This window comes from Drosophila santomea, chromosome X (assembly GCF_016746245.2).
Source record: "Drosophila santomea strain STO CAGO 1482 chromosome X, Prin_Dsan_1.1, whole genome shotgun sequence".
Lineage (NCBI taxonomy): Eukaryota > Metazoa > Arthropoda > Insecta > Diptera > Drosophilidae > Drosophila > Drosophila santomea.
The window spans coordinates 11,332,604-11,345,614 of NC_053021.2; the positions used below are offsets into that span (position 1 = coordinate 11,332,604).

A 13,011-nucleotide genomic window follows, 5' to 3' on the forward strand; every position below is an offset into this window, starting at 1 on the left:
TATTTTGATGACGTTTAACACTTTTTGGCCCACTGTGCATGGCTGAAGTCCATATAAGTCAATTAATGGATATGCGATTAATGATTTAACCAATGCGCGGTTCCAGCGACAATTTCAATCTGATTCATTTTCGTAGTCATTGCACTGAATGTGTACTTGAATATTGAATTACCAGCATAATTATGTAACCCATCAGTGGCAATTTAAACGGTTCGACATAGCGATTATGGTAAATTCCCGGTATCATTCATGACAAATAAAAAACCATTCGATTTTAAGGCGCTTTTCAATGAGTTTTATGTACCTATAGAATCCTTTACGAAATGAAATGCTTCGCTTCCAGTTAATAAGATGAGTATATTTGTGAGCATAATTGTTAATATTAAGATACACATAACGAGTTCTTAGGCTAAAACAGTGCAGACGTACGTATATGTAGGCTTAGGCAAATATTTATTTGGCGAGTCTATTGGAAAATTTCTTAAATATTTACACAAAAACCGAACGAGCGCCCTCGAGTACGGGCGAACTCATTAAAAGTTGGAAAAGCAAACGTTGGAAGGCACCACCGCATTTGCATAACAACAAGGAGCTGGGCTCGAAAGAGCCTTGAAATCTAGTAAAATACGTAATTAGCGTACCGAATACAGGAGCAGCAGCAAATGGGAAATCCGAACACAGTCGCCGGCGGAGTGGGAGGTCCTGGCTGCTCCTGGCTGCTCCTGTGTCCTCAAATCGAGCTTAGAGCTCAGCTCCATCCTCGCCCTGGGTGATGTTGCTCCTGGTGGCGATTGTGTTGCTGCTGCTGCTGCTGTCATTGTTGTTTTGATCGCCTTAGGGATATTTCACAATATTGCTGCTGTCACCTGGCAGCTGTCCCCCACTTGTTGCGGTCGACTGTTGCTTTGCTCCTGCTGTGGATCTGGGCCCTGCTGCGGATGCTGCTGATGCTGTTGCACCCAGTGCTGTTGCTGCGCCCGGTTGGTACAAATGCGTGCCATAATGCACGGCGCCCGGATGACTGAAGTACGGAATAATGGCCGGCGAGGCCGCGGTCATGTGGGGCGATGGCGTGGGTCCGGCCAAAAGGGAGCTGGACCCGGAGCTGCCACCGGAGCCTGAACCTGAACCTGCACCGGAAACGGCCGCATACGGCGACACATACTGCTGCGGGGCATGGCCATAGAGCGACTGCAGCAGCGGCGCCGCCGGCTGGTAGTGGTGGTAGTGATGGATCGGCGGCCCATTTGCCGCCGACAATCTGACCACGTGAATGGGAGCTGCTCCCGCTCCCGATCCCGTTACCAATCCTGGGCCTGGACCCGCCGATTCATGGGCCAGGCTGTAAACGGCCTTGGGGTTATTATTGCTAAAACGTGGCAATATGGCAAATTGATGCTGCTGCTGCGGATGCTGCTGCTCGGCGGGCGCCTGCACGTAAATGGGATTGTAGTGCACCAGGGGCAAGTGTTGCTGTCGTGTAGATGTTGCTGCTGCTGCTGCTGCTGCCTGTGGTGTTCCTGTTGCTGCTGTTGCTGTTGCTGCTGCTGCTGCTGTGCTGCTCGTTGTTGATGTTGTCAATGCTGTCGGAGATGTCGGTGCTGCAGGCGTGTATTTGTGTTGCTGCTGCGACTGATGCGCCTGTTTCAGGGGCTGTTGCTGCTGCGGCTTCTGGTGGTAGTGCTGGTGTTGCTGCTGGTTTTGCTGCTGGTGTTGCTGCTGCAGCGGATATGCTGAAAGGCGCAATGAAACAAGAGGATTACACGCATCAGATTTCACGGCCTTACTTCTGCCCCCAAGTGCACTTTGCCCCTAATTACCCAGACCATCGTATTGCATCCCAAACGTTATGGCCAGTTAGGGCTTTGTCCAAGAAGTCAAACGTTTTTGGCCTCCAATCGAGGGCACACATAGTTGGCCCAAAATGATTCTGAATGCATCTCCCAAACTGCACTTTAATACGAGTATAGAAAGTGGTTGTTATATTTAATATGACTTTAATATTTAATAAGACTTCTGTATTGGCTTTCGATGCAAAAAAAGTGGAGTGTATGGACTTTCTGATACCCTTTACCCTTGCAAGTCGCTACCCTCTTTTGTTTTACTTACCATAAAGTGGAGCTGGCTGCTCGGCGTAGATGGTGGATTGCTGGGGCTGCGGGTGTTGCAGGAAGATTCGCTGCAGCTGCAGTTGGATCTGCGGCTGGTGGTGGTGCGCCTGCGGCTGCGGCTGGTAGATCAGCTGGGCGGGCTGGGAGGTGGGTGGTGCAGGTGGTGCGGCCACTTTGGCGTAAACATGCTGCTGTTGTTGCTGCTGCTGCTGCTGTTGCTGCTGTTGGTGGTGGTGCTGCTGCAGCTGCTGGGCGGCGGCCATCAGCAGGCTGGTGGGGATTTGTAGGTACGGCTGGTGGATCAGTGGTGCGCCGGGTCCAGCGAGTGGTGCACTGGCGGCGTCCGACTGGTAGTAGGGCTTGTACTGGCCCTGATGGTCGCGGGCCAGCGGACCCAGCAGCTGCACCACCGAATGCCTGCCGTTGGCCAAGGGCGCCGAGGGTGCTGAGGGTGGTGCAGTGCTGGTGGTGCTGGTGCTGGTGGTGCTGCTGCTACTACTGGTGGGCGGTGGACCCAGGATCAACTGATGATGCTGCTGCTGCTGCTGCTGTTGCAACTGTTGCTGCTGCTGCAACTGGCGCATGTAGGACAGAGGTATGGCAATTATGTACTGGATGCGTTGCTGCAACTTTTGCTGCGGCTGCGGCTGCTGCAGGTACTTCGCCTGCTGGGTGGCCAGTGGTGTGGCTGCCCCCGCCTCCGGCTCAAGTTCGCCGTAATTGAAAATCGACTGCTGATGCGGATGCTGATGCGGATGCTGATGCGGATGCTGATGCAGATGCTGATGTGGCTGCAGCTGCGGCTGCGGCGAGGGGGCAGCTGGCTTATACGCGACTTGTCGCTGGTAGGATTCCACTTGCGGCGGCACTGCAAAGCTGAAGCGGTGGTGCTGCGGTGGCGCCCTCTGTCCGTAGAACGCCTGCGGGGTAGGTGGGTCAAACAGAGAGAGAGAGAGAGGGAGAGAGAGAGAGAGAGAGAGAGAGAGAGGGAGAGTGAGTGGGCGGTGCAAACAGAGAAAGCGGCGCCTTAATTAAATGCACTCGCTGTGGTTGCTGCGTACCTGTGGCAGTGTTGCCGCCGGTGGTGCCGCCTCCGCCGCCGTGTAGCGCAGCGTGGTGGGTCCGAAGATGGGCGTGGGCGTCTCCGCCTCAAAGTGGCTGCCGGGTGGGTAATACGGCCGGAAGGGGGGCTCTTTGCTCGATAGGCTCAAGTAGGGACCACCTGCAGGGGCAAATTTGCGGTCAGTCACTGTAAATACTGCAAATCACCTTGTGGCGCTAACTGAAGTTGGTTGGCCAATTAAATTGTTACTGCCATTGAACGAGAGGGGGCCCCATGTTCGGCGGATTAATTTGTGTACGTGGAGATACTTTGGGGTTGAATGGTGAGTGAGTGCTTGCATTTGCTTAAAGGAATTCAAATGGACTAAACCTCAAGGTGCGCCAATTTGAATTTATGCTTAGAAATGAAAGATTTTCACTGAAATGCCATATATACTTATGTAGTTACATAACTTGCATAGTAAGTTCTCAGCTGCTAAAGATCGGAATCATGGAATTGTATCTCGAAACACATTCATTCAGTGGAGATCTGTTGGCTGGGACAACTAGTCTTCATGGTAATTGGATAAATGTATGATCGAATTTTAAGGAACTGTATTCCTGTACTGCTAAGCCAAAACTACATTTTCCAACCTGCTTGCATTGTCATAGACAGCATCTGGCTTTCCCGGTGAAATCAAATTATTTTCTAGGAATAAAAATGGAGAAAAACTCTTCCTAGCGACTGCAGCCAATTGAAATAACCATTAAATAATGATGCACTATATTCCTGACCACCGCCCACCTGTCTGATCCGATGAGTCGCGCTTCTCGGTCTTGCTCTTGGAGTCCTCCGCGACGGTGGGGGTCAGCTTGGTGGTGGTGGTGGCCTCGACCTTGTCCGCGGCCTTGGTGGAAATGGCCTCGATGTTCTCGGCGCCACAGGAAGTGGCCAGGAGGCAACAGATGGCGATGGCGATGGTGGCCAGTACCTGGAACACGGAATATTGGGGCGTGAGTGGAGAGCAAATCGAATCGAATCGTATCGAAATGCAATCAACTTAAATCGAAATCAATGCAATAAGTTGGCCATGCTCGTTGTACATTTAGTGCATTAAACGAAAAAGTCGGAAAAAGGCGTTTGATTAAAAATATTTTCACTGCAATTCATAATAATAATTTAATTAAAATGATTTATATGCAATTATGAAATTTTATTCACCGAAGTGCAATTGTTTTCCGCTCTTGTCGCACATTATTATTATTTTTGCTTTTCCACTGCACACGCGATTAATAACTAATACTCGTAATTAAGCCGAGTGTGTACAATGAACCTGGCATAAAGGTAATTATTAATAAGCTTCATGCCAGCAAATACCATTCCACCCATTTGCGTTTACTACTCGAACGCATGTGTTTGGTTTTTGTATTCACATACGAGAGTGTACACTCGCATCCGTGTGTATGCGGTAAATCTGATCTGATCTTTTGAGATGAGAAATGACTTGGCCACGTTTATTGTGGTTATTTGGTCTGGTTGGTTTGGGTCGATGGTTTCATCTATATCTACATATAATGGCGTAATTATCCAATGGCGACTCATTGATGGCGACGATGTGCTTAATCTGACTTCATATAATTTATAAATACATTTAAAACACTTAATAGCCAAACTACATATTGTTTAAAATCTGTTTAAAATTATTATAAAATAATAAATGATATAAAAATATCATTTATTGACTAATCACGTCTATATTTATATATATTTTAAATCAAGCCAATTATTTTATTACACTTTTTATTACTTCCTTGCCAAGAGCTAACAAATATTAATTTGTGTATGACAATTTGGAAATTTCTACTTCCATATTAAGACACTAAGGACTAAGAAACAAAACAATTAAATAACTAGAAAGGAAGTCATATGAGGTGTTATTATTTACATTTTTTCCATAGGTGTTTGAAATTATTATCATGTATCATCCTGTGTGTTAAAACATTTAATGAATAATAAAGTTAATAAAGCTATCGCGAATCGCATTACATGTGCAAGAATTATCTCCCTTCGATTATCTGAATGCCCAGGATGGCAAGTAATCGAGCGGAAATAATCAAAATAGGCGCTGATTTATATCATTATCAATATTTGATGGGCAACTTTCAGTGGGTTCGATTTCAATTACATGGGCTTAATCCTATTTTGCATTATTTACCCGTATGAGCGGCATTATTCCCATGGCTGCTGCTTTATTTATTCAAACCAACATATACCATATATATATATGGGCAAATATATATAATTTATTTTGTGTGTTCACTTATTTTTTTTGTCGTTTTAATTTGGTTTCCTTCTGTCACTCAATTAAAATTCGATTCGTGTGGCGGGCCAACAAAAGCGGCAAACCAAAACAAAAAAGAAAAAAACTAAAACAAACAAATTTATAAACACTTTTCACGGCTATTTGTTCAATGCAGACGTTTGCTCTTGCTGTGGTTAAGTAAACGCGCGGAAAACGCTCGCGATTTTTACTGCGGCGGCCTAAATCGCTAGCTCGCGTGTTGGCCAACAAAGTGAGAGTGAAATTGGTTCGCCAGCCTTGCGTCGTTTTATAGCCAGCGCTTGGCATTCCGCCTTGCATCTTGCACTGCAAACTGGCCACCAGCAACATGCAGCATGCAGCTGGCAACTATCAACCAGCAACAAGCAACTAGCAACTAGTAACAAGCAACAAGCCAACAGCAACTTGCCACCGTTGGGGGCAAGCACCTTTTGGTGTCGCCGCGATCCGACTGAGCCATTTGTGGAGCACAATCACGGCCATTAATCGATGGTCATTGTCAGCTGCAGATTCGCCGCTTCAATTTGGCTTACGTCATCGACTTTTTCTGGAAGTTGATCGGAAGTTGATCCTCTTACTTACGAAACTGTATCTTATGAGATAGTCCGACGCCACTAATGGGTTGTCATATATATTTCCAGAACAAATTCAGGTTCAAGATAAAAATGAATTTTATAAGCTTCAATACTGAGTAACCAATACACAGCAATACATGCTCTTTTCTAGGTCCGCCCGGGGGCGCCATAAACATGTGTGGTGCACTGCAACAAGAGGGGAAATAAGCAATAATGTGTTGCTAGACCAATTTGTATATTTCAGGAGAATCTTACACAACTAAAATGCGTTTAAAGTACTTGTGTTAAATACTTGTTTCCACAACTACCCCATCGCGAATCAATAAGGCTTAGCACTAGAACTTTTAGTTCAATCGAACTTGAACTAATTCCTCACATTACATTAAGTACCACTTCTCGCTGCATTCTCGTTGTTGCCCCAAGTGGGATTAGCTTGCACTCATTAGGAGTTTGTTTTTGCATTGCAGGTCCTGTGGGTCCTTCGGGTGTTTGGATGCCTGACAAGCCTCGTCCTGGCCTCGTCCGTTGTTGAACGAAGCGTTTACAACGGACAATGATTTTTTAAGGGCTCCTAATAAAATCAAGTGGCTTTCCATAAAACTGAACTGTTACTTTGGCAATGGCACACAACTCCACTAACATTCTGCCCCCAAATGACCCACTCTATTCCCACCTTTGGCTTTGGCTGTCGAAAAATGCTATGCCCATGCCATATCATATAAAAGTCCCTCAATTTGCAGTCGGACATAAAATGTGTGCGGAAAGTTAAGAGCTCCTCATCTCCATCTCCATTTCCATCCACATTTGGAAATGACTGCAGGTGGAGAAGTTAAAAGTCCCCTATTCTTCTGCACATCGTGCTGAGCCCGGTAACATCCACTTAATTGTTCCTCGGACAGCAAAGTGTTATAATTAGTAGTGCCAACGAGATGATGTGGGCGGCAGTGGGAGTGGCAAGTGGGAGTGGCAAGTGGGCGAAAAAGTGGTTTCGCATGCATGGTTAGTTTTTGGTTTTTGTTTAGCAAGTTTGTTGGTTCGAAAGGTTGGCCAGGATGAAAAGCATCCGATGTGATGTGCTCCAGTGCGAAAATTGTGCTAAAATCAAACGGAGCAAACTTTTTCACTTTCAGCAAATTGTGCTTCTCCCTGCTTTTCTTTTTTTGCACCCCTACTTACCGCAAATTGCCTTTGGTGTGGTATAAAATATTCAAAAAGAGAAAAGAATATTGCCCAATATCTTTGTGTCTGAATTTTGGTATTTACTTATGTGTGGCTGGCTGTTTCTAATTGGTGCCCACCCTGAGTGTATGATTATTTGATATAAATTCCAGCTTGTAAATGAGAAATTATGATTTTTAAAACTATGATATTACTAAAGAGAATTTTCAAATTGTTTTTGCAATCTCTGCTCCCAACGAAATGCGAATAATTACAAATGAAAACGTGAAATAATTATTAATTCGCTCGGAAATCTAACCTAATCGAATTTCCACAAAACAGAACCAATTTTCGGCCACGAATAATTGCATCAGCTCTATAATGATATATATTTTAATTTGCCACATGCTCCACTTGCAGCGCAATTTTCACCTGAACACAGCATCGAATGCGACCCAAATTATAGACGATAATCCACGGCGTTATCAAATCGCATATGATTGTGTCGCCAGTTTGTCATTGCATTGCGTGGCCGCATAATTTATGGCCAGACTTGGACCGTTCCAGAAACTAATTAGGGAGCCCAGTATTAGGGGGAAACTGCGAACTAAAAACTAGAAACTGGCAACTGGAAACTCGAAACTGAAAACTGAGGCCAGGAAACAGTGATGCGATGCGTTGGCAATTCGTACTTATGCAATCGAATGGCTCGAAATGGTCGAAACTAAATCAGTGCAACGCAAAACTGGTTATCAAAGCCCCAAAAGGAAGCGTGCAAAGCCATCAGCCATCGGCCATCGACAATCGGCTGCGTCAATTATTTTCACGGAAATGCACCTCGAGCTGTCGCATTTTGGGCGAAATGCGGCCTGAAATCGAGATCCGCAGCCAGGTGGGGTCCCCAATTCGCAATTCGCCATCCGCCATCGGCAATCCCCCAGCCCCAAAGTCCAATCCCCACACAACTGGTTTCGACGGCATTTGGCTCGACAAGTGCACTACTAGCCTTCTTTCGGGTCTTCCGTCGATCCGCTGCTCAGTATTAGCTTGAGTACACTGGGAAAAACACTGAAGCGGAAATTAATATTAATTATTTCATTTTTATTGATCGTTTGATACAGTTTGATCGTTACAAATTAAAGCTGCTCCTTTACGTATAATATATATATAAGCATTATGCAAGTTATAAATAACATTTAGTGGCAGATTACAAACAGAACAGCAACTTTTGGGCCAGTGCAATAAAGCATTTGGAATGCTCCAGTTCACCCTTTTCCCTATTAAAGCTACATAAATTCCCATTAACATTGGTCACATTGCCACTCAGTCATTACACTTCATTAGGAGCAATTACTCCCAGTGTATTTTTGATGTTGCAGAGTGTTGTTCAATGAAGAGTATTACATTAATAAAATTCCTAGCAATTACAAACACTTTTTTGTCGAAAGAAAATACTGGTTAAATCAGTAGATTTGAAATATATAAAGAAATCCCTTTAAACTTGGCGAATTCCCATTGAATTTATTATTGCTCAGTTCTATTTGACACTACTTGCCGACTGTGAGTGAGTGTTTTAGAAGCCAAAGTTAATGTCTCTAAGCTTTGTGAAGTAAATTGTATATTTTCAAGGTCTATTGGCATATTTTGATCAGAACATTCGAAATATTGTTCCGAATATGGAATGGCATACCTCGTTGAGCTCGTAATTAAATTTCCTATCGAACTGCGTTTTCAAAAAAATATATATATTATTTTCACTTTTCTTCAAATTTTTGATGATGATTTTTTGCCAATAACCGCTTTTCTGTTATTTCGCCACTATAAATATCAGTATTTTGATCAGAACATTTAAAATATTGGTCCGAATATGGAATGGCATACCTCGTTGAGCTCGTAATTAAATTTCTTATCGAACTGTGTTTTCAAAAAAAAAACAATATTATTTTCACTTTTCTTCCAATTTGTTATGATGATTTTTTGCCAATAACCGCTTTTCTGTTATTTCGCCACTATAAATATCAGTATTTTGATCAGAACATTTAAAATATTGGTCCGAATATGGAATGGCATACCTCGTTGAGCTCGTAATTAAATTTCCTATCAAACTGAGTTTTCAAAAAAAAAAAATATTATTTTCACTTTTCTTCCAATTTTTGATGATGATTTTTTGCCAATAACCGCTTTTCTGTTATTTTGCCACTATAAATATCAGTATTTTGATCAGAACATTTAAAATATTGGTCCGAATATGGAATGGCATACCTCGTTAAGCTCGTAATTAAATTTCCTACCGAACTGTGTTTTCAAAAAAAAAAAAATATTATTTTCACTTTTCTTCCAATTTTTGATGATGATTTTTTGCCAATAACCGCTTTTCTGTTATTTTGCCACTATAAATATCAGTATTTTGATCAGAACATTTGAAATATTGGTCCGAATATGGAATGGCATACCTCGTTGAGCTCGTAATTAAATTTCCTATCGAACTGTGTTTTCAAAAAAAAAAAAATAATGTTTTCACTTTTCTTCCAATTTTTTATGATGATTTTTTGCCGAAAATCGCTTTTCTGTTATTTTGCCACTATAAATATCAGTATTTTGATCAGAACATTCGAAATATTGGTCCGAATATGGAATGGCATACCTCGTTAAGCTCGTAATTAAATTTCCTACCGAACTGTGTTTTCAAAAAAAAATTATTATTATTTTCACTTTTCTTCCAATTTTTTATGATGATTTTTTGCCAATAACCGCTTTTCTCTTATTTTGCGACTATAAATATCAGTATTTTGATCAGAACATTCGAAATATTGATCCGAATATGGAATGGCATACCTCGTTGAGCTCGTAATTAAATTTCCTATCAAACTGCGTTTTCAAAAAAAAATATATATTATTTTCACTTTTTTTCAAATTTTTTAAGATGATTTTTTGCCAATAACCCCTTTTTTGTTATTTTGCGACTATAAATATCAGTATTTTGATCAGAATCTGCAGCAGAGTCGGGTCCAATCTCGGATTCGCTTCAAGAGGCCTTGAAGTCCGCTGGCCAAACGCAGACTCAAAGTGGTTGACAACGCAACCGGGGGATGCCTAAAACTAAGCCCCTCCACATGGCCATCCAAACCAGATTGCGTGGCACCAGCAACTCCTCCAACTCCTCTATCGCCTCAAACTCCACAGCATCCCAGCAGCACAGCATCGCAGCATCACAGCATCCAACTTTCCAACACCCAACTTCCCACCTCGGGCCAGCTAACTTAGCTAACTTGGCCTGCTCAGCTCCCCCAACAGTTAAAAGCTAAATTATTCATTACAATTTCCGCGCTGACGAGAAAAAAAGCGCGCACACACTGCAGATACGGGTGAAAAAGGAGAAAAAGACGAAAAAGACGAAAAAGTTTTCCATGGAAATGCTTCAAATGCTCATTTGAATCTGCCACGTAATTTAGCTTGCGGTCTGTGTGCCCAACTTGCTGGGGAAAACGAGCGCGATTTCGGCGCTGTTTTAAACGCAGCAGTTCAGTTGACTTTAAATAAGTTGGCGCTGCATTGAAACGATGCCAATTTCTGTTGCCAAACTGTTTGAATTGTGGCTGTGACAGTGGCTCACATCGTTGGGGCCGAATTGAGTTTTCAGCTTTCAGTGCTTCCGCCTACAGTCCAGCTTCCTTAAATCGAACTTCAGCCAACTCTGCTGCACATTGGTCATCTTTGTAACTGTCTTGGTTGGTTTTCAAAGCAAAGTTTAAAGGCATGGCACCACTGTGACAGCAGTTCAATATTTAGCTTGTAGTTAAAACGAAGATAAATATAGTTCTCAGAAAATAAGTAAATTTAAATATAAAATATTTTTGTGTTAAATCGAAGTTACACTGCTGGCAATAATTTGGGTTTGGCGAGTTCTCTCTGTATGTTGTTATTCGCGCGAATTTCCTTTTTGCTTACGCAGCTTATCATGCATTCAACGCGATATATTGTGTCCTTGGCCACTTGTTGTCACTCCCTGTTGGCCGCCCAGGCGCCCGGGCGCCCAGCCACCCACTTGGCGGCTCTCTTGACTTTTAAACCAGGCCAGAAACTTTCGTTAATTTTAATCAAAAAACACTTTGTTGTTGCTGGCGCTGCTGCTTTGTGGCGGCTGGAAAAAAGCGTTTAATTGGGCAAGGGAATACGCACTACAAACATTCACATCCACATCCAAACATCCACATCCAAACATCCATCCAAACAGCGGCACCAACCGAGCCAACAATAAAACAGGCCAGCGGAAAAAGTTTGCGAAGAATGAAAATGAGAACAAAGTGAATACAAGCTGACAACTAATTTAATCAAATACAAAATACAGAAAGGGGCTGGGATACAAGAGGGAAGGCAGCTATTTCGAGTGGAGAAAGTGAAGGAATAAATTAATAAAAATGAAAAGTATTTGCCAAGTACGAATGATTATCATTCATCATCATTCAACGCCAGAATTGCCATTGTAAATAATGCAGCGCGCGAGGAAACAGCACTTTTAACTAGATCTATAGTTTGAACAGCGAATAGCTACAATCCGTATCCGTTTATGATACTTCTACAGTGATACTTCCTCCTTTGGCTGAAGGGACCTGTCTCGAATTCAGCTGCATGGAAACGCATTCAGCCGTGCCAAAAAGGGCCGCAAACGAGGCTCACATCAGGCATATGAATACACAAACACGGCCGGGCAGCAAATGAACATGACATTTATCTAAGCATAAATCAGAAAAACCTGTAACTGACAGTGTGTTCTCCTCCTTACTGAGAGCGCTTTTCGCCAGTGGATACAGTGGACTCCAAAAATGCCAAATGCACAGAAAAGGTTGCCTAATAAACCCACCGATGGCCACCGACTAAAATAAGAACAGAATTGCCCAGTCAAATGAAAAACTCTTTAAATGCAATTGCTGGACGAGCTGAATGAGCTGGGCTGGGCGTCGATTTGTTCACTGAATATTTTGTGGATGCATTCCGAGGTGGTCGATGGGCAATGCGCCGTGGAGGACCAAGTAAACATTACGAAACCAGTTAGCAGATAGTATAATTTCCGCTATCGCCGTCCGTATCCGGCGAACGACAAGGAATGCCGTGCAGTGCTGGACACTTCGGGCTTTGGTTGCAAGCCAGCCGTGGCAAAACTCAAATAAATATCTTTGGACCATTGAATACCTTGCACTCTTTGGCTACTTTAAATAGCGATGCTTACTGCAAGGCGCCTTAACTCAATGATATTGTAAATGCCAGCATTAAGCTTAAATATATAGTATTAAGATATACTTCAGATTGATTGCTCAAATTCTTGTATGTAAGCGCCTAATTTGTCCACACTAATACACCCCATTTTTTAGAGGGTACCAAGCACCTTTTCCCTGCAATAACGGCAATTGGCAAGCTCCGAATGGAAGCCATGCCATGAATAAGTAAGCAAGCTCCCAAGAAGTGCCTGCAATTGGAGCCATGTACTCGGCGCATCTGGTGCGGTTCCTTCTGGGTTTTTCAAGGTGGCTGGTCATTCAGGTCTGGCGTAAGCTGCAAAGCTTATTACGATTCGAAAGAATGCCTCCGAATCGAAGGAAAGGCGTTCACTTTTTTTTTCCAGTGCCTCTGAGAAATCATGTGCCCGCATAAATTTTCGGCCAATGGACGAGGTGTACACTGTACACCCATTGTGAACATGCAAATATCTTCAGATGTGAGAAACGCAACTGGAATTAAAATTCAATAGATTTTCCCTTGGTTAACACTTAACTTTTCCATTAAGTG

The 13,011-nt window shown here is 43.2% G+C and overlaps 1 protein-coding gene across 1 annotated transcript; it reads right to left on the reverse strand.

The window, feature by feature from the left end:
• Positions 1–707: 707 nt before the first annotated feature.
• LOC120456412 (chromatin modification-related protein eaf-1) lies at positions 708–5,398 on the reverse strand. The gene is made up of 5 exons (XM_039643242.1): positions 5,369–5,398; positions 3,958–4,144; positions 3,173–3,333; positions 2,110–3,031; positions 708–1,733 (listed from the first exon to the last, which is right to left on the reverse strand). The coding sequence occupies exons 1-5, from the start codon at positions 5,390–5,392 to the stop codon at positions 835–837; spliced, it is 2,193 nt and encodes a 730-aa protein (XP_039499176.1). The 5' UTR covers positions 5,393–5,398; the 3' UTR covers positions 708–834.
• Between the last annotated feature and the right edge of the window lie 7,613 nt (positions 5,399–13,011).